Here is a 23952-nt window from a genome sequence, read left to right as displayed (position 1 = left end):
TTTCTAAACTACTACTACAAAAAAAAACCGACTTAATTACTGATACTTTTCACATCAATTCTTATATTTAATATTACATGTTGGGTTTTTGCAGGCATCTATTGTTTGTGCATTTTTAGTTCTACACATGCACATTCATAATAGCCTACATATCCTCTTCCATTATTACCTGAATGTCCTCCAGCAGCTCTTGCTTGCGCCGGCGGATATTCTCCAGCTCCTGCTGCTCCTCCGGGGTGAGGTCGTCCGGCACTGGGGGAGAGATGAAATAGAAGATGTAAGGTTAGGACACCTTTACCTTCTTCCGTCTATTCCTGAAGCACATTCTCCCTGAGGATATCTCGGCGCTCCAGAATAACGTTATTCTCTCATGTTCCTTGCACTCAAAAGGTGATGGAATGCCGAACGCGGAGGACGTGGACGATGCTTCGGGGAGCGCAGCCGTGCAAAACACGCCGTCAGCTGGAGGCGATAAGTAGTCAAAGCATAAGCGAGGAGAGGAGGTGTCTTGCTTTGTCACTGCATCAAAGGCGTTCATTATGCGCACTAAAGGATGCAAAACACCTACGCAAACAGTGACCCGAGTCTGCAGCAGCCAGGTGCGCTCCGAAAAGGACTCGACTTTAGCGCGACTGAATGAAAACGCTCAGGTCAGCCGGGGCAGCGCCGAGCGTCGGCGCCAGAGCAGCAGAAGTGCGACAGGTCTCACGGTGCAGCCAGTCCGCCCGCCACTCGCACAATTGCGAGTTTATAATTAGCTCTGTCCGTGCCGAGTGCCGAGGACCGAGGGCCGAGCAACGCGTCCTGCGTGATGGACGGCGCACTGAAAGCACAAAACGGACACCGGCAGTCTCAGCACCCAAAATCACAACAGCAATCCAAGCAGCTTTCATTCGTCGCTGCACTGGAGGTCTTTTACACTTTCTCCGTTTCATTTAAGTCACCGTTTCAAAACCAGGTGTTATTGCACTAAAAACACAAATGATGTATTTTTCAATAGTTTTAGTTGCGAACTGAACTTCCTGTAAAATGACAGGAAAGCCTGTCCCATCTGAGCCGTAAGACACCAACTGCTTGACTGCTCTGCTGCAAAGTGTTGCCTGGTAAACACTTGCAGTGAAATATTTTTGCAGCATCACACGACTACAGACACAGTAGATACTGTGTCTCTACTCACGTGAGCGCTTTCTCCGATTCTCTCTGTGACCCAGCACAAGCCTTGTCCTGTAACCCCCTCCTCCTCCTCCTCCTCCTCCTCCTCCTCACAGCAGGAGAGTTTAAAAGTTAAAGGGGTTAAAGGATAGGGTCGACTTGGTGGAACTCTGCAAAAGGTTAACAAGGCAACAGTGACGGAAGAATCTTCAACACAAGGTTTTATATGACGAATTCCAGAGCTCTCTAGGGCAAGAAATTAAATCTTTTTGTTTCACCCGACTTCTCTTCTCTCCGAAATAAAATTGTGAATTTAATGCTGGGTCCACGTAATCCCAATATAACTGCAGAGGTCAACTGCTCATCTAAATATGAGAGGCTGGGAGCACAATGTACCTGCAGTAGATGGTCAGTGGAATGAAGGTTACAAAAGCTAAACAAAATCTGGCTCAGCAATCAATAACGAGAGAACGCAACCAGCCAGCCATCCAGAAATGATGCGCTTCACTGTGTTTAAGGGGGGGGGGGGGTGGTTTCTAAATAAACCAAAATAAGACAAATGAAATGAATATTTTGGCTCTCAATATATATCCTGCAGAAAAGGGCCACTTATTTTAATAATGGAAGGCTTGTGAACCTAAACATCTTGAGGCAAATACCCATGACATCCACTGGAATGTCTGCTAATATTTAACACAAGCTTGATAGACAATGGAAGTAAAAAAAAAAAAAAAAAAACAGGATTCTTACAGCAGCACCAAAACAAAGCCATGTTGTCTTCCCGTCTTATTTTCAGACAGCTGGGAGAACCTGGCAGTCCACCCGAGGTTGACCTTTCACACATCATACCTACACGGCCTACACTATCTACAAACCAAGTGTTCTGAGTATCCATGGAAACCATGGTTGAATCTGCACAACCGTTCTCGCCAATAGGGAGGGGAGTTAACAGGATGCTGCTGAGCAAAGACAGATACCAAAATATACACTTGCACAACTTTAAAAAAAAAATTTTTTTTTATTCTATTCAGGCAGACAGTTCCCTCAAGAGCATCTCTTATGATTCTAAAATATTCATGTCTTTCCTGATGATACGCAATGCTGAAAAGGGCCAACTGTGTTCACACACACACACACACACACACACACACACACACACACACACACACACACACACACACACACACACACACACGTTAAAAAGTGCTGATAGGTCTGTGAATGCAGGACCGTCTTTGATTTAATGACCTTATCTCACAATCAAGTTTATGTCATGCCGAGTGAACCCAGAGCAGATCTGTGTGTTCAACAGCACAAACAAGGAGGCTGCGCTTAAAGCGGGAAGTTCATTCCTCTTTCTGGAAACATGATGTCAGGTTGGGGCGGCTGGCGGACAGCGAAGGGGAGCCGAGCCACCCAGAACAGGACAGCACGTGGCCCGACACAAAAACCACCACGGCATTCCTGGCTTGGAAGAGGGCCGCAAAGTGAAGCGCTGACCGAGGAGACGGGCGGCAGAAAGAAAGACTATAATTTGACTCCGAGGAGCAGATAGAGCAAAACTGAGCAAAGTAACCATTTGAGGATGGAAATTGTTTGTTCACTTGTTCTCTTTCGAGAGCGCAGGGAGCTTATAGAAAATCAGTCCGGCAGATGCAAGATGGCGCCCAGGTCCTGCAATTAAAGGGCAGGTTCTCCACTCAAAGGGCCACCCCTGCCTTCCACCCTGCATCCGACGTCACCAGCGTGATCAGAGTTATTCGAGGAGCTAATCGGGCACACCCATCGCTGCCTTCCTGAATCCACCCAAAATAACCGAGACCAGAGAGGCCCCTACTTGTGCCAGAGGTGGGCACCAAGTGGGTGTCATTTCCCAGAACACAGCGAAACTGGGTGGGTGGGTGGGGGAGGAAGCCCATCCACTTAAGTAAATGCTGAGAGCTGCTTCTTTCTTGCCGGTCTGGCAGCAGCGCTTGGCTCTCGTTCAGCAAACCTCTGCATCGGCATTGCCAATGACGTTTGTCCGTTATCCGAAAAAAAAAAAAAAAAAAAAAAAAAAAAACAGAAGACAAGAGAGGGCAAAGGCAAAGTGACTGAGAGTATCTTTTCCTCTAAATATGGGAGTAGGATATCCTAAAAGGACCTTCCTCTCTCACACACACACACACACACACACACACACACACACACACACACACACACACACACACACACACACACACACACACACACACACACACACACACACACACACGTTGCGCCCACACACTGACGCCCGTGGCTGTAGACACAGTGCGTCTCCAACTGTGTCAGGACTCAACAACTTTCTTTTTTGTTTCACCTTTCAACACGAACGCCGCCGTCTGACTGGAACTGTCTGGACTGTGATACTCGGACAGAATCAATTACAGCGTATGACTGTATGAGCTGTCCCTCCTATATCACTGCGTCTATTCCATTTCAATTGGGGGAATTATTAAACCAGTCCATTTAAAAAAAAATAATTAAAAAAAAAGCAATACACTTAATTCTACAAAACACAATTCAAAACCTAACAGAACCCTTCCAAGATATTGCAGTTATTTGGAAATATGTTAAAGTGCTGACAAGTGCTCATTTGCTAAATATGAGATATAATAATCCAAGTTTTATCCCGCCATGTCCTGGCCCTCATTACCCCCGAGTGCTGTCTAACCCAAATTTATGACTCGAAACACTCAATACTTTCCCTTTGAGAATAATGACGGTGCCTACTCCGAAATTAGTGCATCTCGCCTCTTTCCAACTTCATACTTTTGTGTGCCTTTTAAGTTTTGAATTCATCCCCGTGCTTAATTGGAGCGCTTTATGGCGTCTAATGTTAAATATTTTGACCGTGTGTGTGTGTGTGTCCTTATTTTTTTGTGCTTGACAGAGTGTGTGCAGAGTTCCTAGATGGGCGCAGCAGTTTTTTGAGTGCGGGCTGGGTCAGCGGAGAGGACCGGGGAGGTGACATCAAGGGAGGCACCAATTATAGCTCCCTCTCCCACAGCGGCGGAGCCCACTAATACACATCCTGATTGCCATCCTGGCAGAAGAGGCAGACGTCTCATTTCCACCCAGATCACTGAAGAACTCTCCTTGGAAAAAAAAAAAGGAAATTAGAATTCCATGGGCTCGTAGGATCTCTTAGCCTCCTCCCGCCTCCCCCTGCGGATGTGACCCAATTTAAGGAGCTCGTCTCAGCGCACAAGGACCAAAAGATATTAACGAAATAAATTCCTCACCTGACCATCCCTAGCGACTGGACAGGGTCGCACACAAGGGGGAGCATTTCAAATAAAAACAAAATATTGAGTCTCGATATGGAAAGCAAAATTAGAGATGTATTTTTTTTCTTTTTTTTTCTTCTTCTTCTTCTCTACACGTACTGCTGTATATCTTCACGCGCTTTTCGACCCGACGGGAGTCTCTTGCGCTTCGCAGCAGCAGATGGAGGAGTCGGTGAATATTTTTACACCGGAACACCTCCGACAATCTGCTGACTGAGAGAATACGCAGAGAGATCCACATCTATTTGTGCAGCCACGTGTTTGTGCGCCTGTACACTGGTTGCATTGTGATGGAGTGCACCGAGCCGAATGAATGACACCGGCAGCCTCTCCCTGCACGAGCTCCTTCACCTGTTCTGTGACTACAGTTTTTTGTTTTTTTTACCTTCATATTTTTGCTGAAGAAACACCTTCCCCTCAGGCCCTTGCACACTTCATCTCTCATCATCTTTGTACCTCTTCCTCTTTTTCTTTCTCCAGTATCTTTTTTCCAAAATGCAACCAAGAACATCAGTTTTCTCAAGCCTCCTCCACCTGCTCTTCCCCCCTCCCCGTTCCTTTAAGCTGCTGGTATACAGCTTTGGTCCTTATATAAACGTTGGATGGCTCCCTTTAAACTTGCTAAAAAAACAAAAAACAACACTCCAAGAGGGTCCCTAAAGGCTCCATCACTCTCCAGCTCAATTGATTCCCGAGCCAAAGCCAATAAGAGCCCCAACTGTAAGAAGAAGCAGTCGACTTCATGATGAGGTTTAATGCCATTCAGCACACAACACACACAAACAATCCCATTATGTTAGCCGGGACGGGCAAAAACACGCACAACAGTACGCAGAGGTCTATGAAATACCGCCGAGCTTTTTGATCTTTCCTGCTGCCGGCTGCTTCAACAACAAAAAGTGATTTAAAACGTGACCGTCTCATCGACTAATCTCTGATCTGACACACTGAATCTCATTAGTACAGCAAATCCCGAAGGTGCTCTCTCTCTTTCTCTCTCATATATATTTGAAACACTACACGCACTACACACACACACACACACACACACGCACACACGCACACGCACACACACGCAGTCTGAACCAGACATCTTATAACAAAGCAAAGCAAAGGCTGTAAAGGAATGCCAGCCTTTTAATGTGGGCTCAAAAGAACGCGTTTGCCTCCGACCTCTACATCCATAGCACCAACAAACAGGCCCAGAACATAACCAAAGAGGACCACCGTCCACGGATCAAAGATCCACAAAGTGTCCAACCCGACCTGGCCCGTGGGCAGGAGGAGGTGAAGGGGGACAGAGAGGAGAGCTAACAGGAGAAGGAGTCCTGTGTTCAGCCAGGCAGGCATGAGACGGCACACGGCAGGAGAACACAAGAGACGGTGGGAAGAGTGGTGGGACGATCACAGCTCTCCCTTTGTGTCTCAAAGTGGCCTCAGTCCTCAACAAGGTCCAAACACAGGGACTGATGACTGGGGCATCCTTGGCTTTACTCTTCCAGGCTACCTTCCTGAAAACTATTTACCATCCCATCTGTCCAACAAAGTGTCCCGATGAAGTGACATCTCAGTCTGACTTTCGCGGCCGTGGTCAGGAGGGCCTTGTCTCTATATGATCTTTCTTTACTTCTGTTTCTTGCGTACAATATTTGATACTTAAAGAGAGTCAAATGTGCCTTTACCATCCGGCCCTACAGAAAAACCTCAACCCCTGCTGACAGCGCCTGGCTGCCCAGTTATTAGTACTCAATCACCTCCAGTGTCAGTCAGTGGAGATCCATTCACTCCTTAACAGCGACGCAACAAGCCAGGCAGGAGAATGACGGGACATCCCAGCACACACACACACACACACTACAGCACATGTTCCAGCTGTTTTTGAGTTGCACTGTTTGCATTATCTCCAGCCTCACTACTTTAATCCTTAACACCGTCAGAAATGTGGCTGATTCGGCCACAGAGTCAATGAAATCCGACCAAAGTCCCACATGACAGCGAGTCCTGAAGACCAGGTACACAAACAGCCCTGTGGACAGTCAGATAAGATCAATCAACCAACTGAACAGATACGCTTGCACACATTTTTTAGTACAAACCTGAATGAGGAAAATCTCCAAAGTGTCACTTTTCTGTTTCCGTCTTTCCAGTGAGTATATTACTGGTCCTTGATGTACAAAAAAAAGAAAGGAAAAAAAAAAAAAAAAAAAAAAAAGACCCAGCAGTCCCTTCTTCTATTAGATCCTGTTGCTTAATGGTGGTATGTCAAACATCCCCATGTCAAGTTGCAGAGGAGAGGAGCCTGCTCCTCCGGACAGGGAGGGAGATACTGCCGAGTTTTCTCAGCTGAACAGCGCAGCCATCAGCTCTCAGCGCTCAGCGCACTGACACTGACACAGTCCATTTAGGAAGGAGCCTTGCTCACTACCCCTCCTCCTCCTCCTCCTCCACATGCTCTTTGCTGTCACTGCCATTAACATGGAGGCTCCACCCAGTGGTCATTCCTTTTCTCTGCCTCCTCTCCCACACAAACACACACACGCACACACGCGCACCAGGGCTCGACAACATGGGAAAAATATACAGGTATACATCACAATAACCTCATAATTAACTATTTTTAGTTGTTCAGACAGTATTCGGATTTTTCGTTGATTTGAGAATGATTTTTGAGGAATTTTAACTTTGTGATCGATTTGTATCACATGACATAAAACTTAGACAAATCTGGTCATAATTCACATTCACAAAGCCTAAATGAAGAGGAGCCCAATATCCACGTGAAAACACACACACACACACACCGTGTTTCAGCGTAAAATGCGACAGAATACTGAATCGTAGAGCCCAGAACAATAGGTCTGAAACGGAAAATATAAAGCCGTAGGTTCAAACTGATGATTTACAATTCATAAAAATATATAGATGTAAAAAGACAAATTACTATATAAGGATTTATTCATCAGACACATCCAGTCATCTCCCACAGAGACGCAGAGGACGTCATTTGCTCTTGTATGAGCTGTTGTTATGAGTCAGCAAATTAAGGCAGGTCGTCACTCTCCTGACCAGTCATGCGGACATTATCACCTCCAAACTCCTGTTAAAACAATACGGTGTGCGCTGGAGACAATTTTGTGCGTGTGTGCGTTAAGGCTAGAGCATGAGCATTATCCTAATGACGCTTTTCAAGTGATTGCACAAGTTTCCCAGCATTGCTCCTCCTTGTTATTCTTTACAGCGGGAGTGTACACGTGCACCCGGGTAAGCAGCAGAGAGCAGACATGATCACTTGCCTCATGTCTGCACGGAGACGGATGAGTCAACCTGGAGCCCTCTGCTGTGCCGGCTGCACCCTGCACCCTGCAGCCGGCGCAGCAGACAGAGCTTCTTCCTCTGACTGGTTTGTCAGTACGGGATCCACACGTCGGCGGAGGTACAGGCAAGTTCTGACACGGAGATACGCATGTGGAGACCCACCCGTTCGGAGCAGACCTCGACATGGAATTTCAACAGCGAATGACCACAAACAAACAAAAAAATGTGTGTCGGGTCAACATTTTTATCGTCATTCGGAGAAGAGTCATGTGAAGTTTTGTGAGCTGGAAAATCCCATTGCTTTGGTAAATGCTTTCACTATCAGTGTGATCAATACTCTTAAAACGCATAAAAAAATAAATTAAAAAAAAAAAAGCCTGCACTTCAAGCTCAGATGCAATGTTTATTTGTTGCTAAAAAAAACAAATAATTCTAGAACTTTACAAGCAGAAGTTGTGATGTCAGGATGAAAAAAAAAATGAAAAAAAGTTATTCAATATTTATATCTATTCATTACACCAGTGGTTCCTGACCTTTTTCTGACCGGTGACCCCCTTAAAATGGAATAAATGTCTGGTCACGACCGCTCAGCAAAAGGACTAAAGGCACTTTGAGGCCAACAATTGCCGTGCGTATAAAAAACCGCAGCCCCCTCATCGATGTGAATGAAGCCGGCTCGTCGGGGCGGTGGCGGGGTGGGGGGGGGGGGTTTAAACGGAGGGCTGTTTTATGGCCAAAGGCTGCTTAGTTGAAATCATCTCTACAGCCCTGAAGAGGGGTGAAAGTAAACAGTGTTTCAACCAAAAGAGCTGAACTCAAACAAACGTTTAAGACCGTCAAACAACATCTCGGACATGTTCAAGGCGCACGGTGGAGTCACAGAGGAAGGCTGCTCGAAGGGGAACGACGCCTTCACTCCGCCAGACACAGTTCGCGGCTCGCACTGCTGAGGCTGCTGTGCAGGAATGCTGGGACCGGAGGACCGGAGGACCTGAGTGGGTGGGAACTGGGGCTGGAGAATGTATAGCCGAGGCCACACACACACACGCGCGCGCGCACACACACACACACACACACACACACACACACACACACACACACACACACACACACACACACACACACACACACACACACACACACACACACACACACACTGCTTCAGTGCAAAGCAAACATACAGATGGCTCAACAGCATAAACATCCCACAGCTGCACACACACGTGTGCACACACACACACACAATTCATCATTATGAACACAAAGGATCAGCTTTCTGTTTTATTGGCAATAATTGTTTCGATAGGCCACTGTGGAAGCTTATCGATGTTTTCCCTCAAAAGCGGAAGTGCTATTTCTTCCCACAATGTACGCCTTTGTCCTCTGATGCCGCCGGCCTCGATTGTTATCGGGTCTGTCCCACCATCAGCATCCTCTCTTGCCAGTCAAACACACAGAACTGTCTGGAAAAACAGAAGACGGGAACGCCGGAAGAGCCGTAAATCTTTTTTTTTTTTTTTTCCAGTTTTTACCGATACGAAGCGCAGCTTCTTTCAGCGTCTGTCTCGCTTCTTTCTAGACATTTTAGCCCACACACAGGCTGTGGAATGTCACTTCCTGTGAAACATAATGTTGACTTCCTGTTTGTTAAGCTGTTCTCATAGATCAGAGGAGGACTTGAAAGCTGTGGCTAAACCCACCCATCCTGTGAGAACGGCAGTAGAATGGACATTTTTTTTTGTTTCTCCTTTCTAACCTTCAACTCGATCACAACATGATGTACATTCAACCGTGATGTGAAAAATGACTCCGACTGAGCGTGCCCAGCTGAATTGTTTATCTTGTTGACAAAGTTTCTGTTGTGTCAGCCCTTTCTCAATGCAATTTTGTGTTTCAAAAAAACAAAAAAACAGCAACACACAAACGGTAACTAACACATATCATTTTTGGTAAAACTGTCTTTTTCCGTGTCAGAAGGAAAGCGCCTCATGTCGGAGACCGATGCTTTCTTTCTTTTACCTCACTTTCCAACAAATAAAACGCGCAATGCTGAGCAGACTAAACAAGAGCCAAACCACCCACCCCCCCACCCAACCCTGATCTGCACCACAGCTGTCTGACGGGCAGATCAACACGTTCCTTTTAAAATGTGTTCATTTTGGAGTTCCTGCCAGCCGCCATTTTGCATTTCTGGGGCCTATCAGCAGGTGTGATCGAGGAGTTTCGTCCCCGCGTGGAAGAAAAGGACTCGAGGCGCGTCTATACCTGCTGCAGACAAACCTGAATGTCACTCATATCGGCGCTCAGACAGAAGAGGAGGAGTAGCGAACTGGCGGATAAACTGTGCAAGGCAGAAGGAAAGAGGCCGAAGCACAAATTCCGGCGCGGTTTCCATTCCCGAAGAGAAAAAGGGAAAACCCTCGCATCCCTCTTGTCTACGGCGTCCGCTCGCTTTGCTGCCCCGAAGACCAGCTCGACTGGGACACATATTACATGACTGTGACTCAGTCGCAGGTGGTGACGAGCTCCAATGCAAGTTAGCCGTAACCGTCGACAGCGTCAACGGTTAAATGTGATGACGCTTAGAGGACAGGCAGCACACCGACAGACAGGGAGAGCAGCTCACAATTATGCTTCTTACGTTTTCATTAATCACCTCGTGTTTTATGCCTTGAGCATTGAGCTGTATGACTGTCTCCAGCAGAATCTTATTTTGTTTGAGATAAATAACAATCATATTGCTCCATTTATTGCACTTTTTTTTAAATACTTTATCATGGAGCGTGTCTTAACTATTAAATCAATTACTCCATTTTTATTTTGAATAATAAACTATGGTTATTAAACTCATCCTGACTAAAACAATTAAATTCGCTGATAACAGCTCCCCAAATGTTGAGAGTTTTTTGTTGTTGTTTTTTTGTGTGATGCTATTTTCAGTTTGTCAGATCAGGCAAGACACATGACAGACGACGAGTTGGTCCCCAACCAATCGTAGCTCGTCATCTTTCACGACCTACATGATGTCATCGGGAAGATCTAACATCAAGAATACAAACAAAAAGTGTCCAGTTGCTGTCGACTATGATACTCTACAGGAAATAAAACAATTAATTGTCATGTCTGACGCCTGATTTTGGTCCCAAGTTTTTAAATCTTTCAAATTAGGCTATTTTTTTTTTTTTTTTCCATGCTGACATTGCGTTGTCACGACAACCACAAGGCTTTATAGATAGATAGATAGATAGATAGATAGATAGATAGATAGATAGATAGATAGATAGATAGATAGATAGATAGATAGATAGATAGATCGATGTAGGGCTTACTGCCCTTACAACATTCCTGTGACGGGTCACAGCCGTTAAATACTTTCAGTAATGCCCAAAAATGTCAGCAATGCAGGCAACAAAGTGTCGCTGAGCTACGAAAAGATGAGACTTGCATCAGTGCCCCTCTGCACCGAACAGTAAACACATTTCCCATGATCACAGTAACTGCGTGGGGTGAAGAATGGCCTGAGCGGAAAGGAGGGCTGCGACTGATGCAGAAAGAAGGCTAAAATATGATCACGGGGAGATGACGACGATTATCAAACCAGGAGGGCATCGGTGCCAGGCAGGGTACGCTGTACCAGAGGGCCCATTAGAGCTTTCAGCGCCGCTCGTTAGGGAACCATTAGCGACGACTACTTTTAACTCCCCAGACCACCCGCCTCTAAGTGGCAGACACAAATGGACTCGAAACGAAATCGACTGCTCCTCTCTCGTCTCTCCTCTGCCTGCGGAAACAACGCAGCCGTGTGCCGAGCTCGGGACCGCTGAGGAAGAGTAAGTTCTGCCTCACCCCCCCACCCCCACACTCCCACCGCTCCCTCCCCCTCCTACAGCAGAACAAAAGAATAGCAGCATATAACGGGATCAGTCAAGTCAGACTGTTCTCCATCAAGGGCGCTAATTAACGCTGCAAAGAGATGAAGACAACAAAAGGTTCATTCAGTATCACGACACGCGCTGCAATGATCTTACGTAACAGAATTACAACCGCCACGTAATACGGCTACAGTATTACAGGTGTTTGGGATCAGCCTCTGTGGTAACGGTGCCTTTATTTGAACCGAGGTGGCCCATTGGAAGAACACCGCAGTATCAGCGTGTCGTTTCTTGCTGACACTGCAGTAACCCGTCCCTCTCTGCTCTCTCTCTCTCTCACCTGTTGCTCAGCATTCAGTGACACACACACACACACACACACACACACACACACACACACACACACAAAAAAAAAAAAACGACACCGGCGACGGTTCTCTCGGGAGGCCAAAGCTGCTGAACTTCGCAGCACCGAGGGCCAAGTTAACAATGTGTCACTAAAGCGTTTGCTGCACGTGCGAGAACTCGCACGTGCAGCACAACTATCGCTGCAATCGGATTAGATTCACAAATATTGGGCGAAAATGTGTTAATACAGGACAAGAACAGCGAAGGCAGGATGTATTAACCAAGGCACCGTACAGTAGATGGAGAGTATAAATAACACCAGGAGGCAAGGAAGGGTTAGTGTTTTTGGACAATCAGAGTAGATTTAATGATACAGCACTGAGTCAATAAATGGCAGAGGAAACTAGGGCTGCCAGAAAATATAATAGGATAAGGAAACCAGTCCCCATAAAAAAAATAAAAAAAAACAAACCTGTATTGATTTGTAATCGTTTACTTGCAAAGATTTGAGGCAAAACCTCTGCTTGGACTGCACAAGACGTAGAGTTATGATGTTGGATGTCCATGAATTATGATAAATGCAAATACAGATCCCGCCGTTTTAATTACTTTAAAACAAGTTCACCGTTCTTTACTCCGATTTTATGACCTCTGTGATGTGTTCTTTTAAAACTAGGAGTTTTTCTAAAATCCAGATTTTTTTTTCTTTTCTTAACATTACAATAAATCCACTTTATGGTTAAATATCACAACATATGCAATCACAGCCCTTGTATCACGATGCCCATTCGTGATCACCAGTCAAGACTGTAAACAAGGCCAGAGATACGACGCCAGCAGTCAGTACGCGCATTTGGTTCCCGACACTTAACTTTCCAAAGTCACCAACCAGCCTCGTAGTTTACGCGCTGGCGAGTTAACTCCTCATTCAATAACGTTGTTTTTTTTTTCTCCAACCACACACATCCCACCCGTGGGCTCATTTAAATGACATTTTAGACGAAGTAAATATATATTAAAAAAAAAAAAAGTCTCGCTTCGACTTATCCGACTCACCTACACCGTCTTCCGATTTTAACACCATGTTTGTTTATCCTTCGCAGCTCCGAGTCGGAAAAAGTTTCAGGAGCGTCAAAACTTTTTACCCAGAAAAGGACCGGACCGATAAATGTGTGGACCCTTTTTTTTTTTTTTTAAGCCTTAGCCGCGGAGTTCACGAACACACCGCGGGGTAATTCCCTCGGTTAAATGGACGGTGTTTCAGTCGACAGCTCAAGGGAGTGGTTTGAAGACACGGACTTTAACCAACAGGCTTTTCCTGCGCGCCAGCCACTGTCGAGTCAAGCGAGATGTAAAGCGGAACGCTTCCGGTTGTGACTTTCAAAATAAAATAAAAAAAACCCAACGAGAGAGAACGCTCGAAACGCACGGATTACCTTGAAAGAAATAGGGATTGTTAAAAGAAAGGTGTTCAAATCGCAAGTCATTTTGTCACGGTGATTTATTTGTCTTGTTTGACATTTTTATTGACCGGTTAAATGATACTCTAGGCAACATTAGTGCATTTTTGGAAGCAAACGAAAACACTCAAAACGCGTTTTGCTTTCAGAAGGTAGCGAATCGCATTTAAATATTCTGCGTAATTGAAATGGCATGCACTTTATATTGGCTGAAATACAGAGTTGGATACTGAAACTATGACAGAGGACCTTGTGTTATCCAAGGCAACCTTATAATGGATGTGGAACTCAACACAAAAAAATAGTAGGACGTGGTTGTTGCCATATATTTTTCCAAAACACCCTAACTGGTTATACATTTCAGCTGTTGAGTTGAAGTTGCACCACCCACACTGCTACACAGACTTGGAAAATGGTTGTAGTTTGGGGACCTAATTGCCTCTCTGGTCTTCGCAAATGATGTGGTTCTGTTCATGAGACTAACGTGTCGTTGACTGTAGACTCTTATTTCGAAGGGACACTTGCACTATATCCGGTAACAATCTGTTTGTGATACTTTGACGTTCTCTGACGTCACAGGCGGAAAGTGCTGCATCCGAGATGACGAGTCTGACGCCTGCGTTGCCGCCCTGTTGCTTTAGGCTCTCTCTCTCTCACTCTCTCTCTGTCTGTCTGTCAACACACCCACACACACACCCACACACACACACACACACACACACACACACACACACACACACACACACACACACACACACACACACACACCTGTTGTGGGGGCAGGGAGAAGGTGATTGACACCCACGGAGAGAGCACTGCTGCGGATCTTCCGTCTTCTTGGTGCGTTTTGATTCACCACATCCGCCGAGTGACGACACCTGCGGGCACTCAGACTTTTACATCGGAAACATCTAGAGTGTCCGTTAGACAAGAGCAACAACATCTGCGTTGGGCCGGGACAATAATACTTGCCAAGACTTCCAAACACCTGTTGAATAATCAAACTTGCTGTAGACTATTCAGATATCAGTACAGGAATTCATTAACGCGCATCATGTTTTTAGCCCTACCACTCTGTGGTGTTACAACTATTTATATCTATTTAACTTTAAATTATTTTTACATAACGCGTTAGCCTCCTATAACCTGTATGAGAACAAGCCTGTGTAAGTAGTGGTGAAACTGGTTCCGACAAACCCTGATTAGACTGACCATGATGTTTTATGCCTTATACTAATTTGCAGTTAGTAATGCAGTTAAGTCTGTTTTTGATTTACGACTTTCATTTTTCCACTGTAATCACAATTTATACTGCCTGTGATCAAAGGTGCATCTGATGGGGGTGTTGTTGTTCGAGTAGGAAGACAGAATCAGAAGCCTTTTCGTCCACTTGTTAAAAGTGAATATATCAGTGTCAAAGTATCCAAAACTGTGCTGCCGTCACGTAGGAAAGCCTGTCGCTGCCTGTTGATGAATACAGAAGAGCCTAAGAAAAATGCTGCACTCACGGCCAATAAAAGAGGCCAGGTAGAGGGAGAAAACAGCGCCTTCCTGTGTTTCTTTCTCTCCAACTATCTGTTGCACAGGACAAAAATGTGCGAGAGCTGTCTGGATGAGCACAATAAACCCAGCAATCGAGACCAAGGAAGATTCACCCCCTGCTGGAGATTAAAGCTCTACATTCTGCATGGCATCTTCATTTAGGGGGGCCTCATCTTCAAGCAGTGACCCATGAATACCTCAATTGTGCTGCGCAAACTCAACAACTGACAAAGCAGCCTGTGTGAAGTGAACCCTGTTCGCACAAAGTTTCAATTCACTGTTGCGAGTTCATCCATTCCCCCGAGCCCTGCTGTAAATCTGTGCTGAAGAACCCAGAACAAGTGAAACCAGTTTGACCTTTAAATGAAAAGATCATGGGTTGATATGTCAACAAATGAAGTGTATTGTTGTGTGCAACTTCCTGAACCGCACAAAGAACTGAAGTAGCACTGATCCTTGACCAAATGGGATGTTAATGGAAGCATTTATGCAAACACCAAATCAAATGAATTATACGGCATTATAAAACAGGTTTTTTGTTTGAGCAAGTTAAAAGATGCAGCTGATTATCGGTTTAAATGCCTTGGAGAAATTCCTGACAAGGACAAAGATGTTTTCTGCTTTACTCGCACATCTCTGCTGTTTGGAGGTTTTAGTTCATGTTTTTACATTCTCAGTAGAGTGCTTCAGTTTAAAAAAAAAAAAAGAAAAAAAAAGGAGGAACACAATACGGCTACAACTGGAAACAATGATCTCAAATGTTAAAACAACATGTGCATTAACACCTTATTATAGTGGCGTGAACAATATCAGCTTCACAGAGTTTTCTTGGCAGGGATATTCGAATGTATCGGATGGTATGGCCAAGTTTTACTATAATTTTGCCCATAAAGTTGGAAAATCAAGACAGACTACATTTTACATCTGTGCCACAGCATACCCTTTAAAGCTCTGTATACACTGAAAGAAGCTCACTAACACTGAGGAATATTTTGACCTCACATAAAGTCTTGCTCATATTATGAAATAGTTGTTGTTTAATTCAGTCTTCGTGTACTATGTTAGGGTTTTGGATTACAGCGTGTTTGCAGGTGACAGAGTCCGTCCTCAGGAGAGACTGTGGCTTTAAAAGGTGACCGATTTAAAGCAGTAAAGCAACAGTCGTCCGCCTCGGTCTGTTGGCTGACCGACCAGCTTCAAACACAATTCAGCAAGTGATAGTCTATATCCGTATCATTACCGATGAAGCAGGGCAATGATAAATTGAGGAAATGACAACAAAATATGTGTACTATACTATTGTATTTACAGAATGTACCCTTAAAAGGTTTTGAATTTAGAACTTCACTTGTAAGAAAAATAATGGTCAAAATGATTAGAAAGAAGTTATCTTTCTTAATGTGGGTCAAGCACCGAAAAACTGGAACCCACACATCACAAAATACAACTGGTGTTTTCCCTGTTAGATAATTTGTAAAAGCAATCGATTACAATCCCCATGTCTTCTTCATAGTCAAAACAATACATGGGCAGTTCCTGAAGATACAACAGTAAATCTGTGAGTTTACAGTTGAGGTCTAAATCGGCTGAATTAGATAGAAAACTGCTCCGTGTGAGAAAATAATATCCATCCATCTTGGAAGAAGAGATGCTAAGACTGACCTCTGTTGATCATTTGTAATAATTACAGTTTAACCTGCAGGGAAAACTGTGTGTCAGGAAAATTAGCTTTAACTATCTGTAGTCACATCATTAAAGCATTAATGATTCCCCACATAACACTTGCCTATATATGGGCCTCATATTTCAAAATATTTTATGTCAGTTTTTTTTTTTTCCTGCCTCTTTAACGAACAGAGGTACACCAGCTTGAAATAAACAAATACCACGCATGAAAACTGGCTCCGTTACCGTGAAGATTACCACATGCGTGGCAGACATTCTTTGGCATTAACTGTTGCTGGAGTTCTGCAGCTCCATTCATGAGTCACTGGTAGAGTTGATTTTGAAATCGCTGCATTCCTTTCACAGGTGCAATCAAAGGTAATCGGAGGGAGCACAGACCTTGGGCAACTGATCACTGACAAGAGTCACAGAATAAATAGAATAATACATCTTACGCTCACGTCACTTTTCTGCTGCTTGTCAGAACATACTCTGGTGGTTGGCCAATCACTTTGTAATTATAAACTTTTTACAGCTTCCGGCAGAACTCGCGTACATTTACACAAATATAAATGCCGAAATAATGCTGTCAGAGGCTGTTTTAGGAGCGGGGGTGTGAAATACAGAGAGCTCCTGATAAAGCAGGGTGGCTGAGAGCATGTCCGCGTCGGACAAGTCACTCGAGTGGCCAACCTTGCAGCGTTGTGACATTTACACGGTCACTCCATCGAGCACCTTCACAAAGCCGGCAACACAAATGTTTATCTGGAGTGAATCTTGATGAATAACCAAATAAACATCTTGCTGTTCATATATGAATTCTGTTTGCGGTCATAAAATCTCAGTGTACAAACTGCTAAACATTTAGAGTACAGCACTACGACTGACGATGAGGTCCGATGTCAGAAATAGCCAAAATAGCACAATTAGGACTATGAATTCCCAGCCGTCCCACCCGTGCAACGATATCTGCTCATCTTATGGCATTTTTTTTTTTTTTTAAAGAAATGAATACTTTGAAAATCAAGCCCTTTTATATCGGCAGAAGAATCATATTTAGCTCCCAGAGCTGCATGGATTTCATCTGCCTCTGTTCAGATTCCCACACAGCCGTCCTTGAAGCAGCTCACTGGCAGACTCGGTCTCATTCAGCCTCCAAATCACATCAAATAGGATATTCAGAGAAGAAGACGGTTCAGTCTCACCTAAAGCAAAGTGACATCTGTTTATTAACATTGGGATCACTTTTCATATAAGTGTGCACACATGCGTTCTGATTAATTAGTCTAATAATCATGAACAAGATTTTGTGCATCATTTTATAATCATACAAAGTTAGAATTCCATTGCTTTGCTTCATGTAGTAATTCACTATTCGAGTGTTTGGACACCCTGAAAAGACGCAAGGAAAGTCAGAGGGACCCGGAAGTAGAAAATAGTATTTCTGATACACTTGTCCGATACAATTCTTTGGAAATACTGGATCGTTTAAACCTCTTTTGGCCTCTGACATGAATTCAAATCTAATCTAGGTTGGAGCACCACTCTTAATCTGCTCGCAGCTCGTAGAGATATACAACCTGTGGCTATATTTGCACATTGTTTGGGATCTCATAGACAAGAAAATAATACTTTCTTAAGTCTTTTTTTTCTTCTCTGACTTTCTACACACCGAATATTTAATAAAAGTAGCCGATTGTTTTGTAGCTAATTGATGAAACCTACTATCGCTCCTATCTCATAAAAATAGTAAAAGAAATGAGGTGATTAAAGACATTTTGAGTTGTCACAAAAGGGCCCTAAACAGAACCTCATGGTGAAATGGTCACAAGCCAAAAAAGGTTGTTACCCACTGTCGTCACTCCGGCACCATACCGTCCTCTGTCGGTGCCCTTGTTTGTGCTTCCATCAGTGTGTCCTCAGCTGCCGCTGCAGCCCGCACGAGTAATTTCCATGTTAGAGAGAACCGGCAAACCCCGGGACGCACCTGCCTCACAGATGGCCCTCGTAACCGTGCAGATATTACTCAGCCAAATTACTATCACGTCTGCTACGAGCGATCCAATGCCCGCTGTCATCATCATCCTGTGCGGCCTTGATCGGGCATGTTGAGTCACACTAAGCGTGACTGTGAATATTTGACTAGCAATAACGTTTACAGTCGGAAAAGGGCACCGACATAACGCTGTGCATCATTCTTAATAAAATTAAGACGCAAAGGGGGAGTGAAAGAGATGGGGGGAAAAAAATCAATTTGTATTGACTTTGGGAAATAAGACATCACTCCATGAGGTCAGCCAGTGATATAACTTTTTAAACTTCTTGCTTATGTTTGCCGCTTCCTTCTTTAACAGCCGTGTCCAGCGTCATTTGAATATATTTCAGCGATTTAATAGTGCTGCTGATTCAATTTGAACTTGCCTGACTTCGATGAATCATAAAAATGAATCACTTGTATGATTCACGATTAAAAACAGAAACACCGTCGCTCCCAGTACGTCGCCCAGTCTCACGGCGCCACGAGTGGTCCTTCGTGTAACATCATCCAGCACAACATTGATTTTTTTTAATTTTCCTTCAGTTGAAGCAAAAACGTGACACAGCGCGGGCGGTTGGCAGGTCGGGCGACACATCGCTTCATGCTCAGCCCACAAACGACCAAACAAGACTTCGATTTCTGTCAAGCCAACAAAACTGAATGACATGTTGGGTGTTTGTAGTTGCCTAAATGTGTGAAACTCTGCTGCCATCACATTCTTGATACCAGAACAATCCAGATGAATTCCCCCTTTAACACCACCACCAAAAAAACAAAAAAAAATCACCTCTTTTTACACAGAACCCTGGTGCTGATTCAGGTGTTTTGAAATCCCTGAGACAGCACTGCTCCTCTCTTGCCACACACACTCAGTCAGCTGATTCACCGTGACCCAACAAAGCCGTTTTAGATATGTCAACAACACACAGTTGAAACACTCCCGATGGGAACCTGCACACCACCCTGCAGTGCAATGTAACACAGTTGCGACACTTGACAAACAATCCAAAACAACACACACACACACACACACACACACACACACACACACACACACACACACACACACACACACACACACACACACACACACACACACACACACACACACCCATCAGCTCCATCACTGTTCAGATACCGTTATTAATACTATATGAGTGGAACAGACTTGGAAATATGGGGACAGATGGTGGGAATACTAAAACTCCTAAAGAGGCCAGTGTCTAAGCCAGCATCATCTCCATCCCGCTCCTCCATCTGTAATGAAACCAGGAAACACAGAGTTGTTTACCCAGGTTTAGGAGGTGATTTCCGGTAAACACGTCACCGCCGTCCCATTTATCAAACACAAGCCTCTGGAGGAGCTGAGAGTGTGTGGTTGACGGGTTTTGTTTCTGTCAGTGTTGTCACACAGGATGCGGCTCTGCAGTACGTGTAAATAAGAAGGTGAACTCATCACAAACACGGAGTCAGACCTGCTGGAGATTAGATCTGCTCAGTAAGTAATAACATTAGCGCACGCTTGCTCAGTATGCGGGAGCCTCCTTAAGCCCCAAGAAGCTCGCTCTATTTCTGTCCAACTGTTTTGTTTTCATCTCTGGTGCAGCCATGTGCTCATGCCAGTGGTTACACGAGCACAACGCCAATCAACAGGTTATCTTGCAGAGAAAACTCATTTAGAACTAATGGCAAGGATTGAATTTCATAGGATCATGGTAAAGAGGGAACACATGCCAACAGCCAACTAAATAACAAGCTATATATATATATATATGAAGCAATGTCAGGTTCAAAGTTCGGATTTTACCTTGAGCTTGCTGGACTGCCTTCACAGCTGGACACAAGAATGTCTGAAGGCTTGACACGCATAGTTCGCTCACTGTCCCCATACCTCCCGTGCGGGAATCTGTACAAGATATGTCCTCTATAGTGGCAGTGAAAATGCCCGGAGTTATGGAGTAATAGGGGAAGTTGGGGAGTCCCAGGCGCCCCACTGCAGCTGCTGAAAAGTCACCCTCTGCTCCCGGCTGTTTTGTCCAAGGAGAAATTCCAACCGCAAAAGTCCTGCTTCGTGTCACTGTACTTCACCTAATCCCCCGATCAGATGACTTCGTCAGTCGCCAGACAACCTCTCGCACTCACCTACTTTCCCTTCCCCTTCGATTAGAATCTGCAACTTGCCCGGACGCTGAAATCACTTCTGCTTTACTCCCTTGTTCCCCTTTCGTGCTCGGCTTCTCAGCCTCCCTCTATCCTCCTCTGCTCTCTCTCGTCCTCTCTCACTTGCACTCTCTCGCTACTTTACACACCCTAACTCAAGCAGACATTCTTAGACAGAACAGATTGCGCTCACAAATAGAAGAAGAAAGAAAAAAAAAGCCAGGTATATGACAACACGCATTAATGTATCTACGGCTTCTGCAGCAACCAAGTGTGCCTCATGAAATGTGAAAACAAAACGTCACCCTGTGTAGAAGTTAATTAAACAAACAGTTAGGAGGGAATTGCTATTTCTTTCAAGACAATCATGGTGATCTGTCAGTAGCACGCTTCTGTTTTGTCCGGTGCAGATTTGGAATTCCATCTCCACCCTCTATTGCTTTTAGCCTCTAGCCACTCATCATTTGTGGCTTCAGAAGCATTGCATAAAATGAAGATTTCATTGTTGCTTGGCAACAGGGCAGAATAAATGATTCGCTACAGGGAAGAAAAAAAATGCTGTGAGCCATTTGTTTTGATTAGATTATTTTCACACTTATTTGTGGCTTATTCATCACGACAACTACATTGTGGAGTCTTGGAGCTACATAACTAACACACACACACACTCAAAAAAAACAACAACCAAACAAATAGGTCTGATCCTGCCACAGATGTGTTCATAATCATCGAGGATTTTATTTTGGATTTTCATTTCCCCTTGCAGAGCAAAGCTGAAACGATTACCTTCACTTCTGAACTGGCGTCGCTTCGCCTGCCACTCTGAATTAGCCAACTTGTCAGTCACACAAAGTGTTCCTCACTCCTTTACAACAACCTCTTTGATTCAGTGTCAGTCAATAATTACTCCCACAACTCTGCCCTCTCTGCCGATCACGCTGCCGTCAGGGGCAGCGTGTCGGCGACTCGGGAAAGGCGGTAATTAAGTGAATGCGATCAAGAAGATCAGAGGCGTGCATTTGTAGGCTCTGCAACGCTGTGAAATTACTCTCGATCTAACAAGCGACGGCCAGTTCGCCGTCAAGAGGGCCGAGTGCTTCGGACTGGGCCCTGCATGAACTGCAAAGTCGGCGCCGGCTACTTTAAATGCTGCAGCTGCACATCGGACGGAAAGAACAGGCCTGTCACAGGAGGAATAGCAACACAGCATACAGTGAAGTCAGCACTAATGTTTCTCCTCTTTATTTTAGTATGCATGTTCCTTCTCCTCTGCACCTCACCACTTCAAATGAGAATGTCCGCAAGTCAGTGAGCACCTGCAGAGAGTGTGAAGGTGGATGGGTAGACAGATAGAAAGACAGATAGATAGACGGACACGTACGTAGATACAAATACATACATAGATAGATATGGTGTAGGCGTACAGAGCGCCTCGTGCCCGGTCTTTTCCGCAACCAAGGTCAAATAACGCATCACGACAGCAAATGGAACAATGTCAGTGTACCACACTGAACCGTCAAGTGGGCCATTCTTGAGTCCACACTGCAAACTTTAAATGCCCGGGAAAAAAAAGCCTTGAATGGCAAACTAGCCACAGCAGTAGCAGCTCATTTAAATTCATTATTTCATCCAGCAGTTTAATATTGCTTGATGCGGACCTGTGGGTTATTTAAAATGAAGTGGAACACACAGTTAAGGCCCACCTGCAGTCGTTCGAGGGCAGGGCTCGTAGATGCCCAAACTGAAGCGATCTAAATGTTAATATTGATATTTCAACTTGTGCGGTAAGAGGCTGTTTTGGTGGGTTAAACACACATATTCCGCAAAGTGAACCGTCGCCACTGTAATGAAGTAATTGCGATAAAACTCCCTAAAATTCACAGTGCTGTCTTTGTGAATAAAGCTCAACTTTGAACAGCGGTTGTTCGAAGTTGCTGATTCTGCAGTCTGTTTCCGTACAAACAAGCAAAAAGAAAAGAATTCCATATAGAAATACATTTTCACATTACAGGATTAATTTGCTGCAGCCACACCACAGAGACCGAACGTGTACCTGCCCCACGTCGCAAACTGCTTCGTTCAGCTGGGACGGTGGCTGCTGAGGTGTGATTTCCTTTGTGACGCCGCTGTGTACAGAACGCAGGCCTTGCCATGAACTCGAATGAACCCGCGAATGAGCAGCTTCCCCGAGAAGTACACGCCACCAGGTGGACGTAACATGCAATAACAACTTTTATCCTTAGCTCACCAAGCAGACTTAGCTTCAAGTCAACTATGAAATGTGCGTGGGTTGAACAACCGAGTGCAACATCCATGAGCACATATTACACACCGAGACCCCTCTGCTGCCTCAGTAGACTGTCTGAAACAGACTCTGATGAAAATCGGTTATACGTTTGTCTTCGAACAGTCAGGTAGGGAGGGAAGGTTTTCTGTTTGATGACAGAATTCCCCCGGTTGAGGATAAATTCTACAGAAAGCTGGCTGATCTGTGTTGGTGGAACTCCTACACCGCAGCCTAATGTTAGCATCAACCCTGGTGACTAACAACTGTCTGAGTGGGGGCAGAAAAAGCAATCCTGCTGATACAACTATACCCAACACAAAGGGTACAACAAAATATTGAGTCAACGCGCTTAACAACATATTCCTGAATTGTAAGCTGCAGCACTCATTGCCCCTTTTTATGTCAGCTGTGATAAAGCTTTATCACCCAGCTTTTGTGTGCTTCTCTTTATCTGCTTAGTGATTGGTGTCATCGATGAGCTAAATTTATTCAAATAAAAAGTATATTTTTTATCTCTACAGTGGAATCCCACACGATTGAGAAAGAAGGACAACTGCAGCACGAGCCGAGATTTGCCGCGACATTAAAACGACCAATTTCAACTTTCACGTCTTTTGATTTTCCTGTCGCGCTTCTTTTTTTTTTTTTCTTTCTTCTTCTATTGGGAACAAGATATGTCTGCATAAGTCCACTGAGATTTTCTTTTCTGCTGCTGCCGTGACAGTCTGCTTTGACAGTGCGAGGAGCTTAGAGCTGGAGTAAGCCTGTTTCATCGTCACATAGACACAGAGTGACAGTAGGG

General features: G+C 44.6%; 1 protein-coding gene across 3 annotated transcripts in view; it reads right to left on the bottom strand.

Moving 5' to 3' along the window:
• The window catches only part of LOC138623400 (cytohesin-1), a 149695-nt gene that overhangs the window by 123703 nt on the left and 2040 nt on the right, over positions 1 to 23952 (bottom strand). Inside the window, exons 1-2 of one of the 3 annotated variants that reach the window (XM_069702914.1) lie at positions 20511 to 20864; positions 170 to 252 (exon numbers count right to left, since the gene is read on the bottom strand). In XM_069702914.1, coding sequence (XP_069559015.1) covers positions 170 to 252; positions 20511 to 20592 — 165 coding nt within the window. In that variant the 5' untranslated portion in view covers positions 20593 to 20864. Of the gene's footprint in view, positions 1 to 169; positions 253 to 13054; positions 13310 to 20510; positions 20865 to 23952 lie in introns of those variants that run through there. The other 2 variants (XM_069702915.1, XM_069702916.1) reach the window with 2 other exon arrangements.

This window comes from Brachyistius frenatus, unplaced genomic scaffold (assembly GCF_029030835.1).
Source record: "Brachyistius frenatus isolate BFR_SWC_R1_liver_20210118 unplaced genomic scaffold, ASM2903083v1 Contig_43, whole genome shotgun sequence".
NCBI classification, from domain to species: Eukaryota; Metazoa; Chordata; class Actinopteri; family Embiotocidae; genus Brachyistius; species Brachyistius frenatus.
This window is presented reverse-complemented; position numbering and strand designations above follow the sequence as displayed.